Source organism: Macrobrachium nipponense, chromosome 2, assembly GCF_015104395.2.
Source record: "Macrobrachium nipponense isolate FS-2020 chromosome 2, ASM1510439v2, whole genome shotgun sequence".
Classification (NCBI taxonomy): Eukaryota; Metazoa; Arthropoda; class Malacostraca; order Decapoda; family Palaemonidae; genus Macrobrachium; species Macrobrachium nipponense.
This window is the reverse complement of record NC_087201.1, coordinates 24,875,961-24,901,107: the sequence shown is the minus strand read 5'-3', so window position 1 is coordinate 24,901,107 and position 25,147 is coordinate 24,875,961. Positions and strand designations below refer to the sequence as shown.

The 25,147-nt window shown below is 37.3% G+C and overlaps 2 protein-coding genes across 5 annotated transcripts in view; one reads left to right on the top strand and one right to left on the bottom strand.

The window, feature by feature from the left end:
• Positions 1–22,327, top strand: part of LOC135220492 (arylsulfatase H-like) — a 63,665-nt gene extending 41,338 nt beyond the window's left edge. The window contains exons 5-12 of one of the 2 annotated variants that reach the window (XM_064257628.1): positions 4,997–5,160; positions 7,870–8,040; positions 8,536–8,768; positions 10,658–10,833; positions 11,833–12,017; positions 13,269–13,386; positions 21,362–21,554; positions 21,735–22,327. In XM_064257628.1, the coding sequence (XP_064113698.1) occupies positions 4,997–5,160; positions 7,870–8,040; positions 8,536–8,768; positions 10,658–10,833; positions 11,833–12,017; positions 13,269–13,386; positions 21,362–21,554; positions 21,735–21,873 (1,379 nt within the window). In that variant the 3' untranslated portion in view covers positions 21,874–22,327. Of the gene's footprint in view, positions 1–4,996; positions 5,161–7,869; positions 8,041–8,535; positions 8,769–10,657; positions 10,834–11,832; positions 12,018–13,268; positions 13,387–16,488; positions 16,682–17,512; positions 17,757–21,361; positions 21,555–21,734 lie in introns of those variants that run through there. The other variant, XM_064257629.1, reaches the window with a different exon arrangement.
• The window catches only part of LOC135220493 (arylsulfatase F-like), a 35,511-nt gene continuing 18,992 nt past the window's right edge, over positions 8,629–25,147 (bottom strand). For 2 of the 3 annotated variants that reach the window (XM_064257630.1, XM_064257631.1), the window contains 2 exons: positions 24,508–24,700; positions 23,843–24,077 (listed from right to left, as the gene is read on the bottom strand). In XM_064257630.1, the coding sequence (XP_064113700.1) occupies positions 23,939–24,077; positions 24,508–24,700 (332 nt within the window). In that variant the 3' untranslated portion in view covers positions 23,843–23,938. Of the gene's footprint in view, positions 10,904–23,842; positions 24,078–24,507; positions 24,701–25,147 lie in introns of those variants that run through there. The other variant, XM_064257632.1, reaches the window with a different exon arrangement.

Sequence of the window (25,147 nt, the reverse complement as noted above, 5' to 3'; positions counted from 1 at the left end):
CATGCATTTTTTTCTTTTGCAAGACCTTTTTCCACTTTCTGATTTTTTCTGGAACAAGATCCTTCTGTCTTGGTTATGCATGAATGATGTTTACTTTTCTTCTTCGGTATATATTTTTCCACTATTTTCTCCAATATTTTATATAATATCTCCGTATTTACCCTTATGTCATCACTTACGAAAATGTTATCCCAATCTTTGTTTAATTCTTCATTAGAGAGAGAGAGGGTTGCAGGGTCGTAGAGAGAGAGAGAGAGAGAGGAGAGAGAGAGAGAGGAGAGAGAGAGACCTTACCTTACCTTCCTACAGACCTTACATCTTGTTCGGGTTGCCCCAGGTCCCTCAGTGTGAGGCACCTCTAATGTCTACCAGAGAGTTGCTAGTACATCTTCCGGTATATTTTGCATCTTCCAATCTGGATGGTCTGGGATGCAGTTTAGATATTTGTCGAGCTTATTCTTAAACACATCTACGCTCACTCCTGTATATCCTCAGATGAGCTGGCAACGCATTGAATAGACGCTGCATTATCGATGCTGGTGCGTATTGGATTAATCCTGTGTGCTTTCCTTATTTTTCCTGGTATAGTTTTGGGCACTATTAATCTACTCTGCTTGCTCTCTTTGATATTTTTAGTTCCATGATATTTTCTGCTATTCCTTCTATCTGTTTCCATGCCTGAATTATCATGTAGCGTTCTCTTCTCCTTTCTAGACTATATAATTTTAAGAATTGTAGTCTTTCCCAGTAGTCTAGGTCCTTAACTTCTTCTATTCTAGCTGTAAAGGACCTTTGTACACTCTCTATTTGTGCAATATCCTTTTGATAGTGTGGGTACCATATCATATTGCAATATTCAAGTGGACTACGAACATATGTTTTAAAAGCATAATCATGTGTTCAGCTTTTCTTGTTTTGAAGGTGCCGTAACAACATCCCTATTTTTGCTTTACATTTTGCCAACAGAGTTGCTATTTGATCATTGCATAACATTCCTATTCATCATCACACCAAGGTCTTTAACTGCTTCCTTATTTGTGATGGTCTCATTATTAGGTCCTTATATGCATATAGCTTTCTTTCTCTTGTCTCCATAATTTATTGATTCAAATTTATCAGAGTTAAATACCATCCTATTTACCTCTGCCCAATCATATACTTTGTTAAGGTCTCTTTGTAGAGCGTTCCTATCTTCATCACAAGTAATTTCTCTACTTATTCTTGTGTCATCTGCGAAACTACTCACTACCGAATCCTTCCACATTATTGTCTATGTCTTCAATCATAATAACAAACAGTATTGCAGCTAACACCGTACCTTGCGGCACACCGGATATTACCTTGACTTCATCCGATTTCTCGTCGTTTGCAATAACTATCTGTTTTTCTGTTGTGTAAAAATTCTTTTAACCATCTTCCTACTTTATCCACGATATTGGTGTTTCTAATTTTCTTCGCTAATATATTATGGTCTACTTTATCAAAAGCTTTTGCAAAGTCTAAATAAACCACATCTGTTTCATTTCCGCTTTTCATATTTTTGAATATGTTTCTCACGGTGGACTAACAGTTGGGTTTGTGTACTTTTTCCGGGTACGAAACCATGTTGTCCTTTATAAACAAATTATTATTAAATGTTTCATAATATCATTCATTACCCTTTCATACACTTCATAATATGTGATGTTAGACTCACAGGCCTATAATTACTTGCCTCTAGTCTTGATCCACTTTTGAAAGTAGGGGTAATATATGCTAATTTGTGCTCATCATAAATCTTGCCTGTATCTACACTTTGTCTTAATAATATTGCAAGTGGCTTTGCGATAGAATGAACTACTTTCTTTAACAAAATAGCAGGAATTCCATCAGGCCCTGCAGCAGCTCCATTTTTAATTTCATTAATAGCCTGCACAATATAGCTTCATTAATATCTATGTCAGCTAATATTCACTATTTTCATCCCATTACTTCTATATCATTATCTTCATTATCTATTCTAGGGGTGAATTCTCTCTTATATCGTTCTTTGCCAGTATGTTGCAAATTCCTTTTTTTCATTCGTTAATCTCCCTTCAATTCTCAGAGGGCCTATTTCTATTCTTCTTTTATTCATCTTCTTCGCATATGAGTATAATAGCTTGGGGTTTTGCTTGATATTTAAATAGGGTTTTTTTGTTTTTTCTTCCAAGTCCTGTTTTTCATTTTCTTTTGATTGTATAATCTTTTGTTCTGCATTTTCTATCTTACTTTTTAGTTCTATAACTTCCATGCATTTTTTTCTTTTGCAAGACCTTTTTTCCACTTTCTGATTTTCTGAACAAGATCCTTCTGTCTCTTGGTATGCATGAATGATGTTTACTTTTCTTCTTCGGTATATATTTTTCCACATTTTCTCCAATATATAATATCTCCGTATTTACCCTATGTCATCACTTACGAAAATGTTATCCAATCTTTGTTTAATTCTTCATTAATTTCTGACCATTTTATATTTTTACTGTAGAAGTTGTATTTTCCATATCCTTCCCACTTTTCATTTCTTGCTTATCTCTATTTTCACTTGCTTTGGAATGAACTGTTAATTCTATGACATTATGGTCTGAAATATTCGCATTATAAACTATTATTTCTTTAACATAATTCATCTCGTTCACAAATACTAGGTCTAAAGTATTTTCCTTTCTTGTTGGCAGGTGATTTATTTGTTGAATGTTGTATTCTAGTAGCATATCTAATAGCTTTTCAAATTGCCTCTTATCTTCTGCACTACTATTACTCTCTTTTTTTATATGTATAAGTACAACCACAATCTCCTATTCGTTCTTTCCATTCTACGAAAGGAAAGTTGAAGTCACCAGATAGGAGAATAGTCCAGTCCTTGTGATTTCTACATATATCATCCAAGTTTTCAATTATTAGTCAAACTCTTTAGATTAGGAGGTCTATATATTACTATGTTCATCAATTTTTCAGATTCAAATTCTACCGCTATTAGTCACATTCTGAGTTACATATTTCTCATATATTTTTCCTTGTTTTTTGTCTTTCCCATATATTGCGGTTCCCCCTTGATTCCTATTTTTTCTATCTGATCTATAAGTTTGGAACCCTTTTATTTGATCATCATTCCCAGTCTCTTGGGAATACCAGGTTTCACTATTATTCATTATATCTATTTTTTTTTTTTTTTTTTTTCTTTTCATTTTGGGTTGTTAGTTCTTCTAAGTACTCTATTTTTCTTTTTGAGTTACTCGTACTAAACCCTGCGCATTCATCACTATGATGGTTTTGCGTGTTTTTCTCCTCATTTAATACTGGTAGTAATAAGGATTTTTTCCCATGTCTCTTTCCTGTTCTGGTATGTTGTTCTTTTTTTCATTTCCAGAAATTCTGACATTAAAAAATCCAACTTTCCATAATATTTGATCTTCCTTCATCATAATTATTCATTTTGTGTCTGAATCTGCAATTTTCTCCGTTTCTGCAATATCCTCTTGCATAATAAATACAGTTATTATCTCTTGAGTAGAATTTCGGAGCTGATGCTTTGAAATTTTTTGCTGACACCTCTGCATATCTCATTGGTGGTTTGCTTTTCTCTTTACCTACTGATATTTCTTGATTTCTCTCTTATTTGTTTCTTTCTTATTTTGGATTTTATTACTGGTTGGTTATTTTATTTGATTATGATTCATGGCTACAGGGTGCATATATTTGCATTTTTTGTCGAACTTACATCCTTTTCCTTCTTTTAGGTTTTTACATATTTTTGGATGCAGATCTCTGCAATCATCCCCATATCCATCTAAGTATGCACATTTACCATATATTCATAGTTTTTTGACATATCTTAGGATGTTTGTAGTAACGGGTCTTTCTCCAAATCTGCAATTCCCTCTTTTTCAAAAGGTTGCAGATTTTGTCTTTCTTGTCTATTTTTCCTAACTTCTTTCCCCGTCATTGTATAATGATCTGGGTAGAGCCTCTTCGGGATTTGCTTTTCTGTTGTCATATCGTAATTTATTTCTTCGTAGGTATGCTGCTTTATTGCCTCATATGTAGTATCAATGAGTATCTCTGCATCCATACTTTTATCTTGTTCTTTGTTTTCCTTATTTTTTTCTGTCATTTCATTTTTGTTTACTTCTCTTCCGTTTTCCTTCCTTCTTCTCTTCTTCTTTTTCCTCCTCCGTCTTCTTCTTCATCCTCAACTATTTTTGTACATTCAATCTTGATTTAATAACATTGTCTATCCATGATGACATGTTGACCAAAAAATTCTTGTATCTTTTCTCAAATCTTGTATTACCCTCAGCACACTTGTGGATGGGTCGGAATGTTGCATGCAGCACATTTCTGATTAGGTTTTGTGGATTGACTATGCTATACCAAACCTTACACAGTTTGCATGCTTTTGGCATTCTTTTTCCTAATGCATCAATTAGGATATTCACAAGATTCACCTTATTCATTTTCTTTGTCGGAATATGTTGTTTTATGTATATTTTTCTTTATGAGTCTCTTGACCACTTGGATTTTATTTGGAACTTCTTCAATTATTTTCAAGATGTTTTCATTAGATTTGTTCCAGTTTGAAGGATTATATCCTTCTATATATCTATGAATGCTTTTGTATCTTTTTGGTTAGGACTGTTGCTGATTTCATAGATGAGAAATGCCAGTTCCCTTCCTGCTACCTCATCGTATTGCGAATCTGCTAGACACGAGAGAGAGAGAGAGAGAGAGAGAGAGGAGAGAGAGAGAGAGGTTGCAGGGTCGTAGAGAGAGAGAAAGACAGAGAGAGAGATTGAGAGGATGTGTGTGGTTGAGGGTCATAGAGAGAGAGAGAGAGAGAGAGAGAGAGAGAGAGAGAGAGAGAGAGAGAGAGAGAGAGAGAGTTGGTTGCAGGGTCAGAAAGAGAGAGAGAGAGAGAGAGAGAGAGAGAGAGAGAGAGAGAGAGAGAAACATACCAACTTTCTAACACGGTCAACAGGAAAATGGCACCTTGGAATGTATTGCAACCTATTTGGGGAATCCTGCCCTGGCCCTCTAAAGCACGGCTTCGACACCTTCTACGGCATTCCAGTGACGCTCTTCATGGAGTTCAGAGGTCCTCATCCCTTCTGGGTTTTCGATCTCGAGAAACCAGGATTTCAGGTAAGACTTCATTAAGTTGTTCGAGCCCAATCTTGGAATGTCAGTATTAAGTTAGGTTTATTGACAGGTGCTGTTTAGCAGAGTTAATCATAGGATTCATTTCTTCCTTGTCGGTCCACTCAAACGGAAAAGTATGATACCAGAATACAAGAAGACTTGGGACTTTTTATTTTTTGGGTGTGGGGGAAGGTTACAGGTGAAGGCTGGAACAGCCTATCTGAGAGTAACTACTTAACCTTCCTGTCATGTCACATTGAAGTTTCGGTAATTTGCAATTTGATGGAACGAAGTGCGTATTAAACAATCCCTTTAGTTATAGAATAGCTATAGAAGAGTCATGCCTTAGATGTTCAGTCTGCTTTTACACCCTCTGGTATGGCTGGCAGACATCTACTTTATGGATCATGTAGAGTGACGTAGAAAAGGATGTATTTATGCGTTGATTTTGATTGTTATTTAACGGTTTATGCTCGTTTTGGGAGTAGGGAATTAGATAGCCCAATCTTCCATCGATGAGACAAAATGCGTTGGACTCTAGATACAAAAAGAAACCTCCCTCTCTTCAGGTCTTATGTCATAAAGATAGCTCCGTAAATTATTAAATTTAACTATTGGTCGCCTCATGCATTCATATTTTCTTTTTTGAGATGAGAAGACCAAGGCGATCGAGAGCATGGGGTAGGGGGGGAAGGGGAAAAGGGTACTACTTTCCAGGGCCCAGCAGTTTTGGGTACCCGTGCCAGCAGCGTATTTACTTTAAAATTTCTTTTTAGAGAATAAACAAAATCAAAGGATAAAGAATGCTCATAGAACCCATGATACCCTAACAGTACTATTATTCTTTTCTTTTTAATAAGTGACGATCACTTACTCCTACAATAAATTCATACAGCCTAATTGAGTTTAATATATATTCCAAATATTCAATTGAAGCCACTTGGGCACTTTTGAATTACGTGAGGCCTGGGATGGTGTCAGGCTCCCAAGGGTAGAGGAAGAGAGCAGAGGGACCCCGTTTTTATGCAAGTACCGGGCACTGAAAGGGTGATGCTTAGGCCCTGGTAGAGGGACGGCAGATGAAAAGTTGAAAGAATAGGGCCTAAATCCAGCACAGTATCTGGAAGGGTTTGGATCTTTGGAAAGCACAAGTAGAAAAAACTGTCGTAGGTTAAGTTTTGGTCGCTATTTTCCCGTTGTCACTACTGTGCGATGGCAAGTATCAGCATCCTGCACTCGTGATGTGCTTGGAATTTAAATTAGAATGTGGAGACATCTTTAGGGATTCATGGTAACTTCCAAAATTATCCAAAAAAAAAAACAAAGACTAATTATGTTGGGTCGGAGGGGAGACAAAAGTAAAGATTGAAAGTCACCTAGAAACTAATGGGTTATAATTCCCATCTGACTTTTCTGAAGCTGAACTAATAGCCTACATCTCATTAACATGGCTTTTGTTTGCAGTATAAGGACCAGCAACTTTTTTAAAAGCCTATTGAACAGAAGCTAAATTTAAAAACAGATTTTACCAACAAAAAAATTGATGTTTCAGATGCTTATTATGGTAAACTTTTCCTTATAAGTGTCAGGGTGATGGTGAATGAAACGCTCATACCTCTTTCGAAAAGCCTTCTCTCGTTCTTACAAGCAATGGTGCGGTTCTTGAAAAGAGCTATCTACAATAAGAAGAAGGCGTGATCCTCCCTCCAGCTTACTCGAGACGCGTGCAAGATTTTCCCCTCCCGCATAAGTTGTAAACACTATATTCCTAACTTAACTTAATTAAAATATGCTAAAATCTGCAGTAAAATAGATACTTGTTTCACAAACGAAAATTAAAATAAATATGCTATATTTTCTTAGAAATAATTTTTCTGCACTGTTTAACATGCATATTATATATTTTTTACGCTTTCACTCCAATAAATAAATCACAAATATCAAATTCTAACATTCCTGTATCTAACTCAACGCGAAACAGCTTTTTTAGACCTTTTTAGGCTTTTCAATAGACCTTTCCTATCCGCCCCAACAACAAAGTTTGTAGCTTACAAACTACAAAGTAGTTTGTAGGCTTACTCCCCGAGTAAGCGAAAATGGAGGCAAGGTGAAAATTCCTCAGTTCAGTGACAGAATATTATGTACATTGCTGATATTAAAAAGGGTATTTGTGAGACTGGATTTCTTTATCTGTGTTTAGCAATGATCTCTTGTTTTCTGGGTCTTCTCCTCTGACTAGGTATCACATTAGCTCTTACAAATTCTATTTCACATAGAACTTTTAGTCATTCTGGTATTTTCTCATTTAGCTTTTCACGTAACTCAGTAAACCTTGGTATAGGACAGAACTTTATGTCTGGATAAAGTGACTTAGAGGTGAAGAAATAGCTATGGTGAAAATAAAAAGGTTGGGTATCCTTACCTGCAGTATTTGGGACCTCCAGAGGTCTGCTCCCCAAAAATATTATTAATAAAGCTACCCCAGATTAATTTCAAAGTCTATATTATTGCTATGCTGAGCTGATAACAATGTAATTGTGTCACCTATATTACTGACAAAAAGCTACCCCAGATTAAATTCAAAGTCTATATCATTGCTATGCTGATAACGTTGTAACTGTGTCACCTAAATTACTGAGAATCGTACTCGTCTGAAACTGGTTATTATAGAAATTAATTATATAATCTTTTATATTTGATTTTTCATTACAGAGACTGGCCTTTACTTGGCTTCTGAGCGTCGTAAGTCTGGCATTTGCAAAGAAAAAGCTGAAGTGGAGCCTGTTCACGCTGGTGTTCCTTCTTCTTCTGACACATGCAATTCTTTTCGTCTTCTGGTTCTTCACTGCTCACGTCGGGCTCGACAAAGGAAGTTTATGGGGCGTAAGTATCAATCAGTCTTCTTTTTTTTTTTTTTTTTTTTTTTTTTTTTTTTTTTTTTTGTCTCAGAGAGCCCGAGCCGGGCAGCTCTTTTCAAACCAAGCTTGGTCACTGCACAGAAAGAAAACAATTTTAGGTTACTTGAGAAATGCAATTCAATAAAATGAAATTCAATAAAAAAAAAAAAAAAAAAAAAAAAAAACCACGAAGGTTGTAAAGCAGTTCAGTAAAGACAGAGCTGTCCATCCATCATATAAAGAAAGGATGTGAGAGATCCAAACGTATATTGTTTTAAAAATCGTCTCTCTCGTCCATTTTTGTATTGCTTTTATGAATTATGCTGTTTTAAATAACAAATTCCCTGAGTGAGGTACCATCGCTGTTGACACGGGTCTTGCTAATATTGTAATTTTAAATAATTATAGAAAGTGTTTTTCTCTTCTGAATTCCCAAGCCAGAATACTTTATTTAAAAAACAATAACGTTATCTTTTTCCAGGTGTCGAACTGGTTACACAGGGCAGCCAATTCCAGGATCTTCCGCCAAGACAAGGTGGTCGAAAGCCCCATCGAATTGGACGGACTTTCGCAGCGTCTTGCGGCAGAATCTCGCAAGGTCTTGGCTGACTTTGCCAAGGACGACAAACCCTTCTTCCTGTTCCACTCTCTCGCCCACGTACACACACCTATGTTCAATGCACCCAATAGGGAAAGAGCCAGCAAACACGGCAGGTAAAGACAAGAATCACGGGCCACAAACTCCCTCAGGTTAGGTTAGGTTAGGTTAGGCTGTGTTAGGTTAGGTCAGGTTAGTTCAGAGAAGCATCTTCTAGGTAATTCCGGTGCGGGAAACATAATGAGATTACTATAAGTTTTCAAGAAGATTCTATGATTAGTTTATAAGATATGGCGTCCCGCTTTTTCAGTGAAGGTTTGGTACTCGGTGACAGTTCGGGAATATGCAGCCTAAATAAGATAAAGTAATAATTTCACTGATCAAATTTATCCGTGTGACTATTAGCCTCCGCTGAAGTACAATTTTATCGCTTCTCCAGCAGTTGATAACGAACAGTAGAACCAACTCAGAAAGTTCATTGTGAGCACTGATCAAGTCTTCTAAGTGTCTTCTTTTTCTTACATGAGTGCCCTTTAAGTTTTCCAATTAAGTGACCATTCTGATCACAGACGCCTTTATTTATTTTATTTTTTTCTGTTTACTCCTTGGTGTAGAAGTCAGCTTTGATCATCTAGCGTAGCTTGGAGTATGAGATTTCAATATGGTCACTGGAATTTTTGCCCAAAGGTTACCATACATGTCAGCGCATAGTATCATTTCTTGAATGCTTTATTCATTGGTCTACCTCGATAATTGCCACAGAAATGTATCATGTTAAGCACTGTAGATTGAGCCTACATTCTGCTTCAGGGTTCCTACGCTTCAGCTCTCTTTTGAGATTTCTGACCTTAAATTCCTCTTCTCTGTTCCTTATTCAGTATTCTTCTCTTTGGATCCTGACCCTAAATCCCTCCAAATGGTTCCTAATCATAATTCTCCCTTGTGGCTTTTAAGTCTAATTTCCTCACTGTTTCTCCTGTCACAAAGGCCTTTCAGGTGACCTGTGATTTCTAGCTGATCTCTTTCGTTTTCAACCCTGACTGAGTGTTTCTCTGTGGTTCCAAGTATGTATTCTTCCCATAATTCCTTAACATAACTCTCTCCTGGTTTTCAAAAATGCAAAAAACTTAACCTATTTTTACTAAATTAAATTTTTTTTCCCCCGATGACCCATTATCAAGAAACTCTCATCTTTGGTTCTCATTTCCAAATTCTTCTGTGTAATTCCTAACCATCATAGTTCATAACACAAAATTCATAATCCTTTAAAATCTTATTCTATTAGCTTTAGACCTCGGTAGGAACTCGAGGTCATTTCTTCTTTACATCAAATATGTCTACATAAAATCTTATTCGTTCGGAACGAATAGTTCTCCAACTCTTGCTGAATGTCAGTTCTTAAGCCTGAAGCAGATTACACCAAGTTATTTTAGTTCCTCATTGGGTGAGCGGGTTGCGTACTTGCCTATCAATCTAGTAGCCCGAGTTCGCTCCCTGCTGTCGCCAATGTGGATCCAGAGGAATTTATTTCTGGTGATTAGAAATTCATTTCTGGATGTAATGTGGTTCGGATCCCATAATAAGATATATATCCTTGTTAAGTAATCCTTTGGTTTCCTAGCCACGTAAATAAACATCTAATCCTTTGGGCTAGCCCTAGGAGAGATGTTAATCAGCTCAGTATTTATTTTGTTCTTATGTTCATGGTAAAATATCTAATCTTAACATCAACTTGTTATGTTTGAATAGATGATTTTAAACTGTCTGGAACTCCCATAAACCTTAAGGGTAGGCTCCAGTTTGCACCAGTCTGTAGGGGTGCCGATCGTAAAAATATTTGCCAAAAATACACTAATCAAGACAGGCTAATGAAATTATCAGGCCTTATTAGCACTATAATAACGCATATTCTCTGTGAGTTTTATCATCCTACAGGGAAAATAAATGATTTTATGAAAAAAAATGACTTATCTGCTCCGTTGACCCCTGAGCGGTTTTCCTCTAGGTACGGAGACAACATAGAAGAGATGGACGAAAGCATCGGCACTGTGCTGGATTCTCTGAAGGAATTTGGCCTGGAGGACAACACTCTCGTCTACTTCACCTCTGATCAAGGGGGCCACCTGGAAGCCATCGACGACGACGGACAGCGCATCGGGGGACACAATGGTCTGTTCAAAGGTAGGCTTTCCGCCAAGGTCCAAAGAATAGACCTTGCTTTCTGCTAGGCCGGAGCGGCTGCGTCACTTTCCTGAAAGTAGGGATCAGCATCATGGGAAAACTTCATTTGGTAAATTTGTCACGACGGTGAAAGACCTGATTGTTGAGACCTATGTCTGTTTACATACAGTTCTCGTCCGTTTTTTAATATGCACTCTAGGCTAAAGTCAGTGTTTCTTCAGCATACAGCACTGAAACCTTAGGCTGATAATAATGGTTAAGACATAATCATGTTTGGTCGTTATCACATTCATATATTTAGGAACAAGTAATAGTCTTGGATATTTTGCTAGAGGTTTCAGTATTGGTGTACCTACACTAACTTTCAATAGAAAGTTAGTTTGGTAAAAGAAACTACGCAAAAGACCTTTCATTCAAAATTCCAGCATAGTAAAGTGGGGTAGAATGAAATGCAATGTAACGGAACAAAGAAGAATCGTATCGCCCTCTGCACCCGAGAAGCATTTCAGCTCCACAATACAGCAACGAATACTTGATTAATTACTTGATTTTTGTTTGTAAATAATCAAAAGAATATCTGAATTAAGATCCTTAATATGAGAACATTGAATGAAGTTTCCAAATGGAAAAAAACTGTAAAGAAAGAGACAAATTTTAAATAAGGTTTAACCTGTTTTCACGGATAACGAACCCGACGTAACTTGATGTCATAGTGAACTTCTTTCTGCCATGTGACAGAGAAAATAAATCATTTTCCGCCTAACCAACTAAGCTATGTCCACGACAGGTCTATTGTTTCTCAGATGCTATTAAAGGGAACCGATAAAAATGAAAAATTGAGCCATATTCACAAATTACCAAGGCAACCTACGCACCCTTCTCTAGATGGTATGAATCATAATGATTAACCAACCGCGTTTTCAAACGTTTATCTTCATATTTCTGCCTGATCCTCTCTGCAAAAAATATCTCTGGCTCTTCATAAACTTATTCCTACAGGAGGCAAAGCCCAAGGAGGACCTGAGGGAGGAATTCGAGTAGCAGGAATCTACCGGTGGCCTGGGCACCTTCCAGGAGGCGCGGTTGTTGACACTCCGACGTCTCTCATGGACCTCATGCCCACTTTCTTGGACTTAGCAGGCTTACCACCACTGGGAGAACTTGTACCCAGCGCAGCGAATAAGGTATATATATCTCTTCTACGATTGTGGTCAGTATTAAAGACCGGTTTGTAAAATGAAGTAAGGTTTCCTCAAGAGGTAGTCATAAAGATGATTAATTAAAAATCTCTCGTAAGAATTCGCCAAAAGTATACAAATCTGCAAACCCGATAAAATAACTTCAGAGCTTGAATAATCAGAAAGAAGTCTCGAGATTAGTTTTGACCGCAATCCCCACACGTGAAATTCTTTCCCTGTCATTTTTTATCTTTGTAAATTATTCAAATACGAATGAAATAAATATTGTGAGAGAAAAATCGTGAGCGAAACGATGGCAGGTATTTTTTCGTGTTTTGTTATTCAGTTTTACTTTGCTGCTCGTGTTAAATAGGTTTCTGTTTTTATTGTTGATTTGAGAAACTACAGTAATATTATTATCCTATAAGTTCCCTTAATTTCATTTCAAGGTTCATTGAATTTCGTTTTCTATGCTGTAGACTGGCACAGACTCGCAAGCGTAGAGACACTCGTACGTTAAAACACACCAATGCACACACACACATACACATTATATATATATATATGAATGAAGATAAAAGGTCCATAAACCACTATTTGAACGTTGCAACCATATATTTCGAGCACTTCCTTCTGTGCCCCGGAGCACTGGTAAAATAAGCATATGTAGGTGTGGCAGTAAGTCCCTGTTGGTATGCAGGTGACTTACTGCAACACATCATCTATCCATATTTTACAAGTGATCAGGGGCACAGAAGGAAGTGCTCGAAATATATGGTTGCAACGTTCAAACAGTGGTTTATGGGCCTTTTATTTTCATATTATACTGTTGTATTACAGTAAAAGGACATTCATACATATATATATATCTATATATATATATATATATATATATATATATATATATATATTACAGTAAAAGACATTCATATATATATATATATATATATATATATATTACAGTAAAACGACATTCATATATATAAATATATATATATACATAATATATATATATATATATATATATATATATATATGAATTAATTTTATCACATCAACGTGATTCATATTAAGCTACAATTGTCCTTTAATATCCAATTCGCTCTACCTCAAATATAATATATTTTCATATATGTTAACCAAAGGGGAACTTTTTAGTTGATGATAAGTTCGTCGTCTCGTGGGCTCGAACCACGGAAGACAAGAACTTAGGACTACATATAAGAGCCTGGAGTTCATTTTATGTTCTATCTGCAGGATCTTGATGGCCAAAGCATAGCTGATCTTTTGATGAACGGCGACAGATCCCCACCACAGGAGCGGATCATGATTCACCATTGTCGACAGGCCATACGGGCTCTTCGACTAGTCAGAGGTTAGTATTCAGGTTTATCAGTCATGAAATAGTTTTATGTAAATCCAGGCTATGCTAGACTGGTTGCAGATGTGGTCTTCAATAAATTGAAGTTATGCCGAAAATGCTATGGCTGTGGATTTGCATCAATAAGAGCTCAATGAAATTGGCTACAAATCAGATCTAGGACTGCATTATTCAAGCAAGGATTTACTAACTACAGAAGAAGTTATCCATAAATCTAAGATATTTAACTTTGTGCAATTCTGATTTTAGGTAAATCTAAGCTATGTTAAAATGTCTGCTAATCTGATCTCACTCAGTATGAAACTGTGTTGGAATGTAAAGTTAAGCTATTCTGTTCTTGTTTATTGTACGATTTTTTTTAAATTCAAAATGTCCATGTTAAAATGCTTGTGGATATTAGTTCATTTGGATTCCGGTCATGATGAGAGTGCTACAAACTTGGTGGTATACTGTAGTCGCAGATCTAGTTGAGTAGTACTTTACTGCTGAGGTATAGACTGTCCAAGTTGTTCAGCTTCATTTACTACCAAATGAGTCTTTATTTGAGTTAATACCAAAGCTATTTCACTCGGAGATTTTAACTTCCGTTATATTCCCAGATGCACCGCATGCGAGTTTGGAACTAACACAGATCTTATAGTCAGAGAGGTTTATTTGCCATATAACTCATAATACAAAGTCATTTAAAACCTGAAAGCACATGCTGATATCACAGGCTAATTCTGACATTTTGCTTTTAGTAACTCTTTTGTCCCATTAACAATTCATTCACCCGGTTCTTACAATTTCCTTTAGATTTAACCCTAAATCACTGCAAGATCTTTTTGCTTTTTCTTGGGAGACAAATCTCAGTAATGGTGCTAGACCTCTAACCTTAAGATTAAATTCGCATGGGAAAACGTCGAGAAAGCCTGCAAAAATGTTATGGAGCAAAATGTTTCGAATTGGAAAATTGCATATGGTGAGAATCTTGAAACACAGTGAGGAGAGAAAGCTACAGATGATGAGAGGGAAAGTGGGAACAACCAAAGATACGAAAACTGACTGGGCAGGAAGTGTAAATATACTAAAAAGATCGCAGTTGAGGTCCAAGTGGATGCTGTTTCTGCCTCATATTGTTCTGTTCACCTTATGCATGTACACTTTTTAGTTTTACCTGGAAAGTGTTGAAAAAGGTCTCTAAATATGCTGAAAACAGAGGTGACTGATAGTCCTCGTTCAATGGGCGCAATATCAGCCGAAGGCATTAAGACCAGGAGTACACAGAGTGGCGTCGGTGTGTTACTGGGATGTGGCTTTCCATAGGTTGCTATTGTTTATGAACTGTGGCGGGGAGCAGCGACAGCTCGCCACAGTCGCTTGCCACAGATGCTCGTGTGCTCTACATAGCTTATAAACAATCGAAAACTATGGGAAGCCACATCCCCGCCACACACCGACGCCACTCTACAGTCTTTTTGTGCCCTGTGAAATATAGACCAGGCCACATCCAAATTCATGTATTCGCAAGCATTCACTTTATGAGGTTACCTAAACCCTGAGACACAGGACTTCCTAGGAATGATTTAGATCGATGTTGGTACTTACAAAATTAAATTGTTCAAGGACAAACTAAGGTAAACTTACTCCTCTTTTCTTACGTCTGTGTTGCACAAATTACTCATAAGAAATATAACGAACATAAGGAATTCTAAGCTTACAAAACAAAAGATCTCATTGGTTGGGATTGCTGACTAATGAGGTTTTGAATGGGTAGTGACAAGCTTATCCAGAAAGTGAAGAAATCGATAGATTGAAAGGGTATTGTGTTATTGCAATTCCATATGTATACAGGAAAAATAGTGACCAGTGTATATATATATATATATATATATATATATATATATTATATATATATATAATATATATACTGGAGGTCCTTGTAAGGCAGAATCTCCCATACGGCAAATGTTCCAACATGACAAGACAAGGAGAGAAGACACACAGCTTCAACTGTCTTATCGCATCCATCCACATAACCAGAATCTTATCCCCCTGCAGAATCACTATAGAAGGGGAAAAGGTATATTGGTTAAGAGAAATCAATCGTCATCATAATCTAAAAGATCTTAGTATTGTCGGTGTATTTACAAATGCCATGGCTCGCAATGTATTCCTGGATCTATCAAGCATGGCTCGAGCGCTGAATGGCTGGAAGTAGCCAGAGCTTGGCTTTATACTATAATTTTCATGAATCAGTCAACTCGGTCGTTCGACTCTCATATCGAAGCAGATGATGCTCTGTGACAAAGACTGATCGTAACTGTAGTCTGCTGTAAATACTTGACCTTCGTAGCCCGTGATCTTTAGTTCTCTTTGTGAGAAAACAAACAGCCAACCACAGCTGGTGATCCCTCACTTTATCAAAACAAAACATTCACTGAATGCGCATACTATTACCCTTGGGTTGGAAACATGTTCGAAAGCCATTTGTTTAGTCTTAGTATCGAACTTGATCATTGTACAAATGGAAGTATACAATTTGTTGTCTTGAGTTGTAGGTAGACCAATGAACCAGGTACAGCACTTGGAAATTATTACTATAATATATAATTTTCCCTTCTCTTGATTTTTTACGTAAGAGAAACCTACAAGAATTAATCTATGGGAGGGTGAAGTCCACCTTCTAAATCAGGAGTCGTATGAAGAACTTATGGAGGTAAGTTTTTAGTTTTCTGTAAAAGAAAACCATTGCACCGGCTCTGTCCATCCGTCCGTCTACACTTTATTCTGTCCACGCCTTTAACTGTCTTAAGACCTAATAAAAACTACAGTGGCTAGAGGGCTGCAAATTGGTGTTTTGATAATACATCCTCCAACCATCATACATGCCAAATTGCAGCTTTCTAGCTTTAGTAGTTTTTATTTTATGTAAGCTTAAAGTAAGCCATGGATCGTGCATCTGGCAGTGCTTTCCGGAGGCGTGGGACGCACCCTCAGTCCACCGCGTCTGAGAAGCAACTGAAGCGCTGCCGGCCGTAGCTGATGGTTTTATACGGCATTATACGCTGCTCAGAAGAAACTCTTTTACTTGTTTTTTCTTTGTTTCTATTGAAGGTGACCACATATACAAAATGTACGTGGGCAAAGTGAATTGGTTTGAGGGCAGCACACAGTGTGGCTGGGGACATTCCACAGGATGTGCTTGCTACGGAGACGAATTCCATCGGGACATTTCTCACGCGCCAGAGTTGTACGACCTTTCATTTGACCCTTACGAAGATAAGCCCATTAACCCTGAAATAACTGAGTGAGTATTCGAGCTCTGGGTCTTTTGCTTCCGTTGTGGTGATTAGCCACTTCGAGAGAGAATTAGACTCGCCTTCATGTACCCCTGATCAAGGTCTAGACCTTGCCCCAGATCGCCAATTCTTTTTTGCAATCAGTTCAGAAACCACTATTTTTTTTAATATCTATCTGAAACCAGATTTTGAGTAAATTTAAACCCATATTATGAAACAGTTCCGTAACAGTATTTCCCTTCGTAAGGAAGGTCTTGTTTCTAGCATTTTGAAAAGTCTGTCTGCACTAATTCCAAGAAATGAAACCAAAAACAATCCAGTCGCAAAAAGCCTGTTCATGGAAAGCTAGAAACATATCAGTGGGTCAACATCTTGAATCAATTTCTGTACATTTCTATGCATAAATTCACCTTAATACAGAGTAGCACATTTGCGAACTGAATGGCGATGAATCAAGGCCCCGTACACTGAACGATTGTATAAACGACTGTCGTTATCGACACACACACACACACACACTATTAAGACAGCATGAACGATCTCCGCACCAGTCTCGGGAAGACGTGACATCATCTCCAGAATAGACGTGAGCGATAGCATTATATCGGCAGACAAACACATACATTGAACGACCTGTGTATGACAGACTTAAGTCGCAAGCCAGCAACCTGGTCGTGACAGACTCCCGCTGAGATCGTTCAGACCACAAAACTCTACCCACATTTACTTTCAGACAAGTGCAAACGGTACAGACAATCTTTCAGTGTATGGGGCCCCTTATAGTCACACATAAAATGAACCGGAGTGAACATTCCTCAAGATAACCTCCCATTTCACAGATACAAGGAAATCGTGGAATTCCTCCAAGATTACCTGAAGAAGTGGAAGTCCTCTGTTCATTACCCAGATCCCCCCATGAGTAATGTCCTGGACGTCATGTGGAGAATTCATTACCAACCCTTTTGCCGTTCCTGCTGAACCTTCGGTTAAAAGTCTGAGGCGTGTAGCCCGAGGTTCTCAGTCTTATAGTCTCACACCTCATTAGAATGAGTGATGCATGAAGGAATAAAGAATATTCACTTATTGTTGGTTTTATTTTATGCGCTAGCACTCAGTGAAGTTCCTTTCTTTACACGCTGCTTTGATACAGCATGCTTGTTAGAAAATTAGGCTAAAAAGGAAAAAAGCTGCCAGATTTTTTCACTTGTTGTATATAGCTGACGAATATGAAAAACCTCACATCACATTCCATTCTTGATTTCTATGCGAATAACGATCGTTAGAAACAGACGTAAACTAAACAAAAGAGTAACTTTTGATATTGCTCCCCAAATCAAGCGTTTCCTTTGAGATGAAGGAGCTTTTCAGACAACAAAGGGTGCTTATCAGTTAGTGTCCTTTGGTCCTCACTCATCTAGTTCCTTTATCCTTACTTGCAATCTACGGGCAGAACCAGCCCCGTTTCAAGGAATCCCTTCTCACCCCCATCCGCTTCGAAGTCGGGGGAGGTAGGATGAAACCCCATTATAAACCATCATAGTGGTCCCCACTGTAACCCTGCCAAGTTTCATGCCCATCGGACCAGCCGTTTGCCCGTGATTGAATGACAGACGAAGTGAGCCACACAGACTGTTTTCTATTTGAGGTATAAGATTGCCAAACTGATTTCATGTTTTGCGAAAGTCTTGAAGAAATATTATGTCTTTTCTTGTGATAGTTTTATGCGGTCAGATATTCCACCCCCATCATTTTATAATTAAATGAGGATCTTATAACACACACGCATAGGCACACTACCACATATATATATATATATATATATATTATATCTATATATATTATATATATATATATATAAATATATCTATAATATGTTTATACTATACATATATATATTATCTAATATATATATATGTTGTGTGTTGTATATATCTATATATATTATTTATATATAACTATATCTTATATATATATATATATACGTATATGTAGAATCTACGATCCATTTTTACCAGATACGTATGAAATTGTAGTAGCCACAATGCCCTCTGAACTTCTCAAATTCTTTGCTCTTTTTTGGATACGCTTGTCACTACAAAGCCTTGAGATCCAACTTCAAAGAAATTTGAAGAAATCATGACGTCCGGAAGCGGGAGATCTGCTCTGATAATGGGGAATGTTATATTAGAAACATCATATATCAAATAAGATTATTGAAAAAACACACACATACATATATATAATATATATATATATATATATATATATATATATATATATATATATATATATATAATAGAGAACTATCTTGACCACATATTGCTAACATCACACAGCACGGTCTGTAACACTACTTTTTATTCCACTCGCTGTATGAAAAATTGATCAAATCAACACGAAACCAGTGTACTCGCGGCAACTCGTGTATGACTTACCATTATAACACCTTTAAACCCTACTGATTGCAGGGCATTTTTTATTATCAGGACTGAAATGTGGTAATGTGATATACATACTATTAGATAATAAAACTATATTACGTAAAAATTGGGTGAGTGTGGATAATTGCTAAGCATAATTTTATTGTGATCATATTTGCAACCATTCCGTATTCTTGCTATAAAAATATTGCTTCGTAGCACTGAGTTACCATATTATATGGTTTACAGTATCTCGCTTCCATTCAGTGTACAATGTCTTCTTAACTCTCTGCGTAACTATAGTAGATTCACATCAGCCGTGCATCTGATTTCTAGGCCCGTCCCTTACGCCGCTCCTGTGGCTGTTGATAAGCCAATCACAGGGCTGGAATCTCTCAGTCTCTCGAGAGAGTTCACATAGGCAGGATGTGTGTTCCACTTCTCCTGAGGGATACGTCTTTCAAAAGTATCCCCCAGGAGAGGTGGAACATACATCCTGCCTATGTGGACTCTCTCGAGAAACTGAGAGTTTCCAGCCTTGTGATTGGCTTATCAACGAGCAATCAGGAGCGTCGTAAGGGACGGGCCTAGACATCAGAAGATGCACGGTTGGTGTGAATCTACTATGGCAACGATGGTTTGACTGCCGGTAATACTTCTCAAAAGTATCAACCTTTCATTCTTATACTAATGAATATTATTTGTCGTCTTTTGCTTTCCTGGTGGTTTATCTCCTAACTTCACACATTCCTGGCGGATGTGTGTGTGTGTGTGTGTGTGTCTCCTTGAGCCTCTCTGTCATCTACAGTGAATATATCTCACCATTATTTTCATCGCCATTGATTCTTTTGCAGGTCGTTCTTTGTAAGCTCATCTACTTTCTCATTGACCGTTTTTCTGATTTGTGATAACAAAAGCAAGAGCTCTCTGAATCATTACTTAGAAGTCAACCGTTTTTGATGCCAGTGACTGTAATTAATTCATGCTTTTGGTTGCTGTGATGGTGTCGTCATTATTTCTCATGATCATATTTAGTGATGGCACGATACCTATAGCAATTCTGCTTGTAGTGATGGAGCCTCGTCTTCATATTGATATAAAACTACTGCTAACTTTGATCAAAAGTCTGGTTAACCCCCGACAAACACCCAATGTTGTCGTAAATTTGCTATAGATAAACACCTACAGAACGTTTAGCAGAATCTCTGTATGGCTACGACCCAGTCTTTGAAGAGAGTCTTTCTTCTTCAGTATTGGTTCAGCTCTTCTTCTGTGTCCTCTCAAAATTGGCAGTGATAACAGTTTTGGCATCCTGACATCCATTTAAATGATATCCTGGAAATCTTTCAAATATTAGAGCCAGGTATTGATTAGGTTTCTGTCGTGAACCAAGTGATCTTCAGTCCTTATGTTAAAGAAAAAGAAACATCAACAAATAAGAAATGATACGTATATTAAGAATAACTTCATTGACCTAGCTCTCTCTCTCTCTCTCTCTCTCTCTCTCTCTCTCTCTCTCTCATGATAGCAACAAACCAAAGTACAGACAAATCACATCTACTTTTTGAATTATGGTAAATGTATTAGAATTAGCAATGTATCACAATAGTGGAAATTGTCTAGGCTGAAGTCAGGTAAAAGAAAATGAAGTCTATGATGTAAGCAGAAAGGTAGGTAATAAAACAAAAACCTAGCCTGACTAGAGTCCATCACTCTTGCAATATTCAGAATGAACATAATTGATTTTATTTTTGCTGGTTGGACGAGAAGTAAAAACCAAAATGAAGCTTGGAATGCAAGAATTTGTGGATTTTGAAAGACCTGTTCTTGACAAGAACAAGGCGTGGTCCGACCTCCAGCCTACTTGGGACGCGTGCAAAATTTTTGCCTCAAGCATAACACATAAACATTAAATTGTTAACTTAATGAAGAATAAAACGTGTTCAAATCTACGGTCAAATAGATCCGTGTTTCACCAACGAAAATGAAGATGTCTGTTATATTTCATTAGAAATAATTTATTCTGTACTGTTTAACATACACATTGTTTATGTTTTACATTTTCATTCTCATAAATAAATCATAAATATCCTATCCTAAAGTTCCTGTATCTTTAACTCAAAGCCAAACACCTTTTTCAGGCCTTTTTAGGGTTTCCTACCCTGCCCTCTCCAATAACAACAAAGTAGTTTATAGGCATACTCCCCGAGTAAGCGAAACTATATAGCTGAATAGTTGAAAGTTTATCTGTCCCTCTGTCTGTTACAGGTGACCACATCTACAAAATGCACTTGGCCAAAGTGAAATGGTTTGAAGGAAGCACTCAGTGCGGATGGGGTCACACCACCGGATGTTTTTGCTACGGTGATAAATTCCACTTGGATATATCTCATGCCCCAGAGCTGTATGACCTCGCAGTTGACCCCTACGAAGATAAGCCCATTGACCCGGAAACAAAGGAGTGAGTATTTGCATTACTGGTTACATAAACTAAGAGTCATTCAGCTTCCGGTAATGAGGAAAGACCATCTTACAAAGAACAGATGACTACTACCAAATTCCAGTGACTATCACAAAGGTGAATAGGAACCTATCGCCAAGACCGATTGATTGAGCATGGCATTTCTCTTTTCATTCCCAGGTACAAGGAGATCGTCGACTTTTTGAGGATGTACTTAAAGAATTGGCAGGGGTCTGTGCATTACCCCGATCCTCCAATGAGCAACATGGCTGACGTTATGTGGAGGCCACATCACCAGCCAATGTGTTGGCACTGTTAAGTCCTCGGCAATATCCTCTGGGTCAAAAGAACCTCCAAATCCAGGCAAGAGCTCGGCTGTCAGCATCAGTAAATAAGCTGTGTTCATAATATCACTGATTTTATCGCACCTGCTATGATTTTCTAAGTGACGTTGGTTGTAAGATCTCAGTCATAAAAGATTTCTGTTCTAGAAGTTACTTTGTTGCGATAGGAAACTGTGGCGTGTTGAAACGACAACCATTGTCTACAGACAAGCTTTTTTATATAAAAAAAAGTAAGATTATGAAACTAGTTGCTATATTCAGTGAATTTTACGAAATCATATGTCAACCTTTGATTTGCATATTACATTGAATTGTTAGGATTAAAGGAAACGGCCCATCGGAAGAGAATAATAACAACAAACATCTTAAAGAATAAATTACATGGACTTTGTAGAATGACATATGATATTAATAAAACTGATAAATACATCTCAGTGAGTTTGTTTGCCAGAATCTGAGTGTTACACTGACATTGTCCCCTGAGTTCTAAACCGTTCATATTTTCCTAAGAAAATGAGGTTATTTTCACTGATGTCTTTCAGCTTCTAAATTTCACACAATGAAATTGTGTCTTTTAATTGCTGTTTCTATTTTGCCACCTGATTTTTCGGTATTCTTGTTTACGGAAAAGATCTATAGAAAAAACTTGAACTCTATGTATTCAGAGACAATGAGCAAGGAACACCTACTAAGTAAAAATAACACAAAACTTTATATGTATTCTCCTGTTTCTATATATATATTATATATATATATATATATATATATAATATATATCTATATATATATGAGATATAATATATATGTGTGTGTGTGTGTGTGTGTGTGTGTATGTATGTATGTATATATACAGACATATATTTATACATATATATTTTTTTATTAATTTTGTCTGCTGTGAAAGAGTGACAGTACAACCAAATGAAAAATTATTGCGAAGGCAAAGGTCCAAGGTTATCTCTACAATCTAAAAATTCTATAAAGTCTTAAAGCCCCCATATACCAGTTCTAGGTTATCTGTAAAATCTCAAGTAAACGTTGCTTAAATCATTACCTATATACATAGAAGACTAAGAAGTATTCATTTTTTTTCATTTCCTTCATTCAAGAAAACTGAATCTATTCATTGAAACCGTTAAAGACTGAGTTATTCCCTCCAAAAGATGATAGGTTGGTCATGAGTAGCAACGTAGATGCCATCAATAGTGCCCGAAGCACCTACTATATTTTGCTATATCCATTCCCTTGAATGGCGACGTCGGTTAGTGGACATTTGTTTTCGGTGGTTATTTGAATACAAAGTCAAACGGGACCCAGATCATGCATATCCACAGACATGCATCCAAATACCTTCTATCACATCACATAAGAAAAGATGAGGGTGAACATCTTGCATACTGCGACAAATAGGAAAATAAAAACGCATACTGAAGAAGCCTTTTAAACAGAATGAGTTGGACATAAAAAAAAGATTCTGGGTAAATGTATGTTTTCATGGCACTGATGGACGCTAACATAATTTGAACTATCCATCTATGATAATAAAATCCGGGTGGATCTAAATTGTTTGTCCGCCCTGGTTCGAGACTGGGTAGGCAGGCGACCGGGAGGTTAGGGGGGACATGACGGGCAGAGCCAGGTTCCAGAGACGTGACACATCCACCCTCCTCCTGCATACCTGTTCGGGAGGGGTAGGTAGGCGATCGGGAGGGTGGGGGAGACATAACAAGCAGCCCCAGGTTCCAGCGCAGTGTAGCACGCACCATCAAGCTCTCAATATGATAAAATGAGAACCAAAAACTCACAGAAACGGGAAGGCATCTTCTCTCATTTCATTTCTCTCATGGCGTTTGTGGGTCTGGTTCAGAAGATTTGTTTAGGGTCTCTTCTTACCTTTACTTGTTATTAGTTGGAGAATCATTTATACGTTGAACAATAAACATAATCTGATATTCCTTTTATTAAACAAGTTCCAAGCATTAAAAGCCTGTGATTGAAATAATGAATGTTACAAGATGGTTGTCTACCTCTCTCCTCATTTCAGCAGGACCAACAAATGGGTTGGTAGAATGGCCTCCACATTACTCTTTTAAGGACGCTCATTGGAGAAGGTGGGTAAGAGACAGAAGACCTCCACTCCTTCAGATATTGCTCCAAGTAACCGACGATTTCCTTGTACCTGGAAGAGGGTTGACTTAGAAGAGGAGAAAGCTCCAGAAGAGAATTTCTAATCGGGGCAATTCCTTCACACTTGTATGCACCACCTGCCAACACTAACAACGGAAAAGCGTGAAACAGAACCAACTTTCCCCACCAGTCTTCGGCAATTGAAAATTGGCTTACCATGCTGAGACAAAAAATGGTATTTACTTTACAATCATTCATAAGATAATACGATAAGAAGGGACCTTTTAAAATAAATGATCTACGGAGATTGCATGCAGGTTGGAGGAAAGAGAATGGCATCATTAATCACCTGTAGACCTAGTAGAAGTTGAAAAGTCATGTCATTCGATTTTAATTCTTTCCTCATCACTCCCTGAATTTCCCCATATACTGCAGATTTTGAGTTCTTGGCTTAGAATGAAATACCGGATTAGAATACTTACTCATCTGACAAAGGACTAATTGGGAAATCTTCGTAGGGGTCGAACGAGAGGTCATACAGTTCCGGCTGATGAGAAATGTCCTGGTGGTATTTGTCTCCGTAACATAAGCAATGGCCAGTGGGTCCCCATCCACACTGGGTGCTTCCTCGATGCCATTTCACCTTGCCAAGGTGCATCTTGTAAACGTGGTTACCTAGGAGGGTAGGAGGTCTTATTTCAAAGAAAAGGAGCCCATAAAAACACCAAAATATAGAAAAGAAAGTACTGTATTTCAGAGACAGCTTTCAGAGACAGCTGTCTCTCTCTTACCTACCTGAAGAGAGAGACAGCTGTCTTTGAAATATAGTACTACTTTCTTTCTACATTTTGGTGTTTTTATGGGCTCCTTCTATTAGATGAAATTCTGTTGTAACAGAACGTTTTCACCAAGCGTATATATATATATTACCATTTCAAAAACAGCCGCATATTTACAAATGTAATTATGCGTGTTTTTATATTTATATTATTTACGTGTGCGTGTATACCTTGTACAGACGGCCAACGAAGAATTGGCGTAGTTTCTTAATTCATTGTTCGTTATGGAAATATTGCCATATGCAGGTGCCAGATTATATACTTAACAATAAATAACATTTCC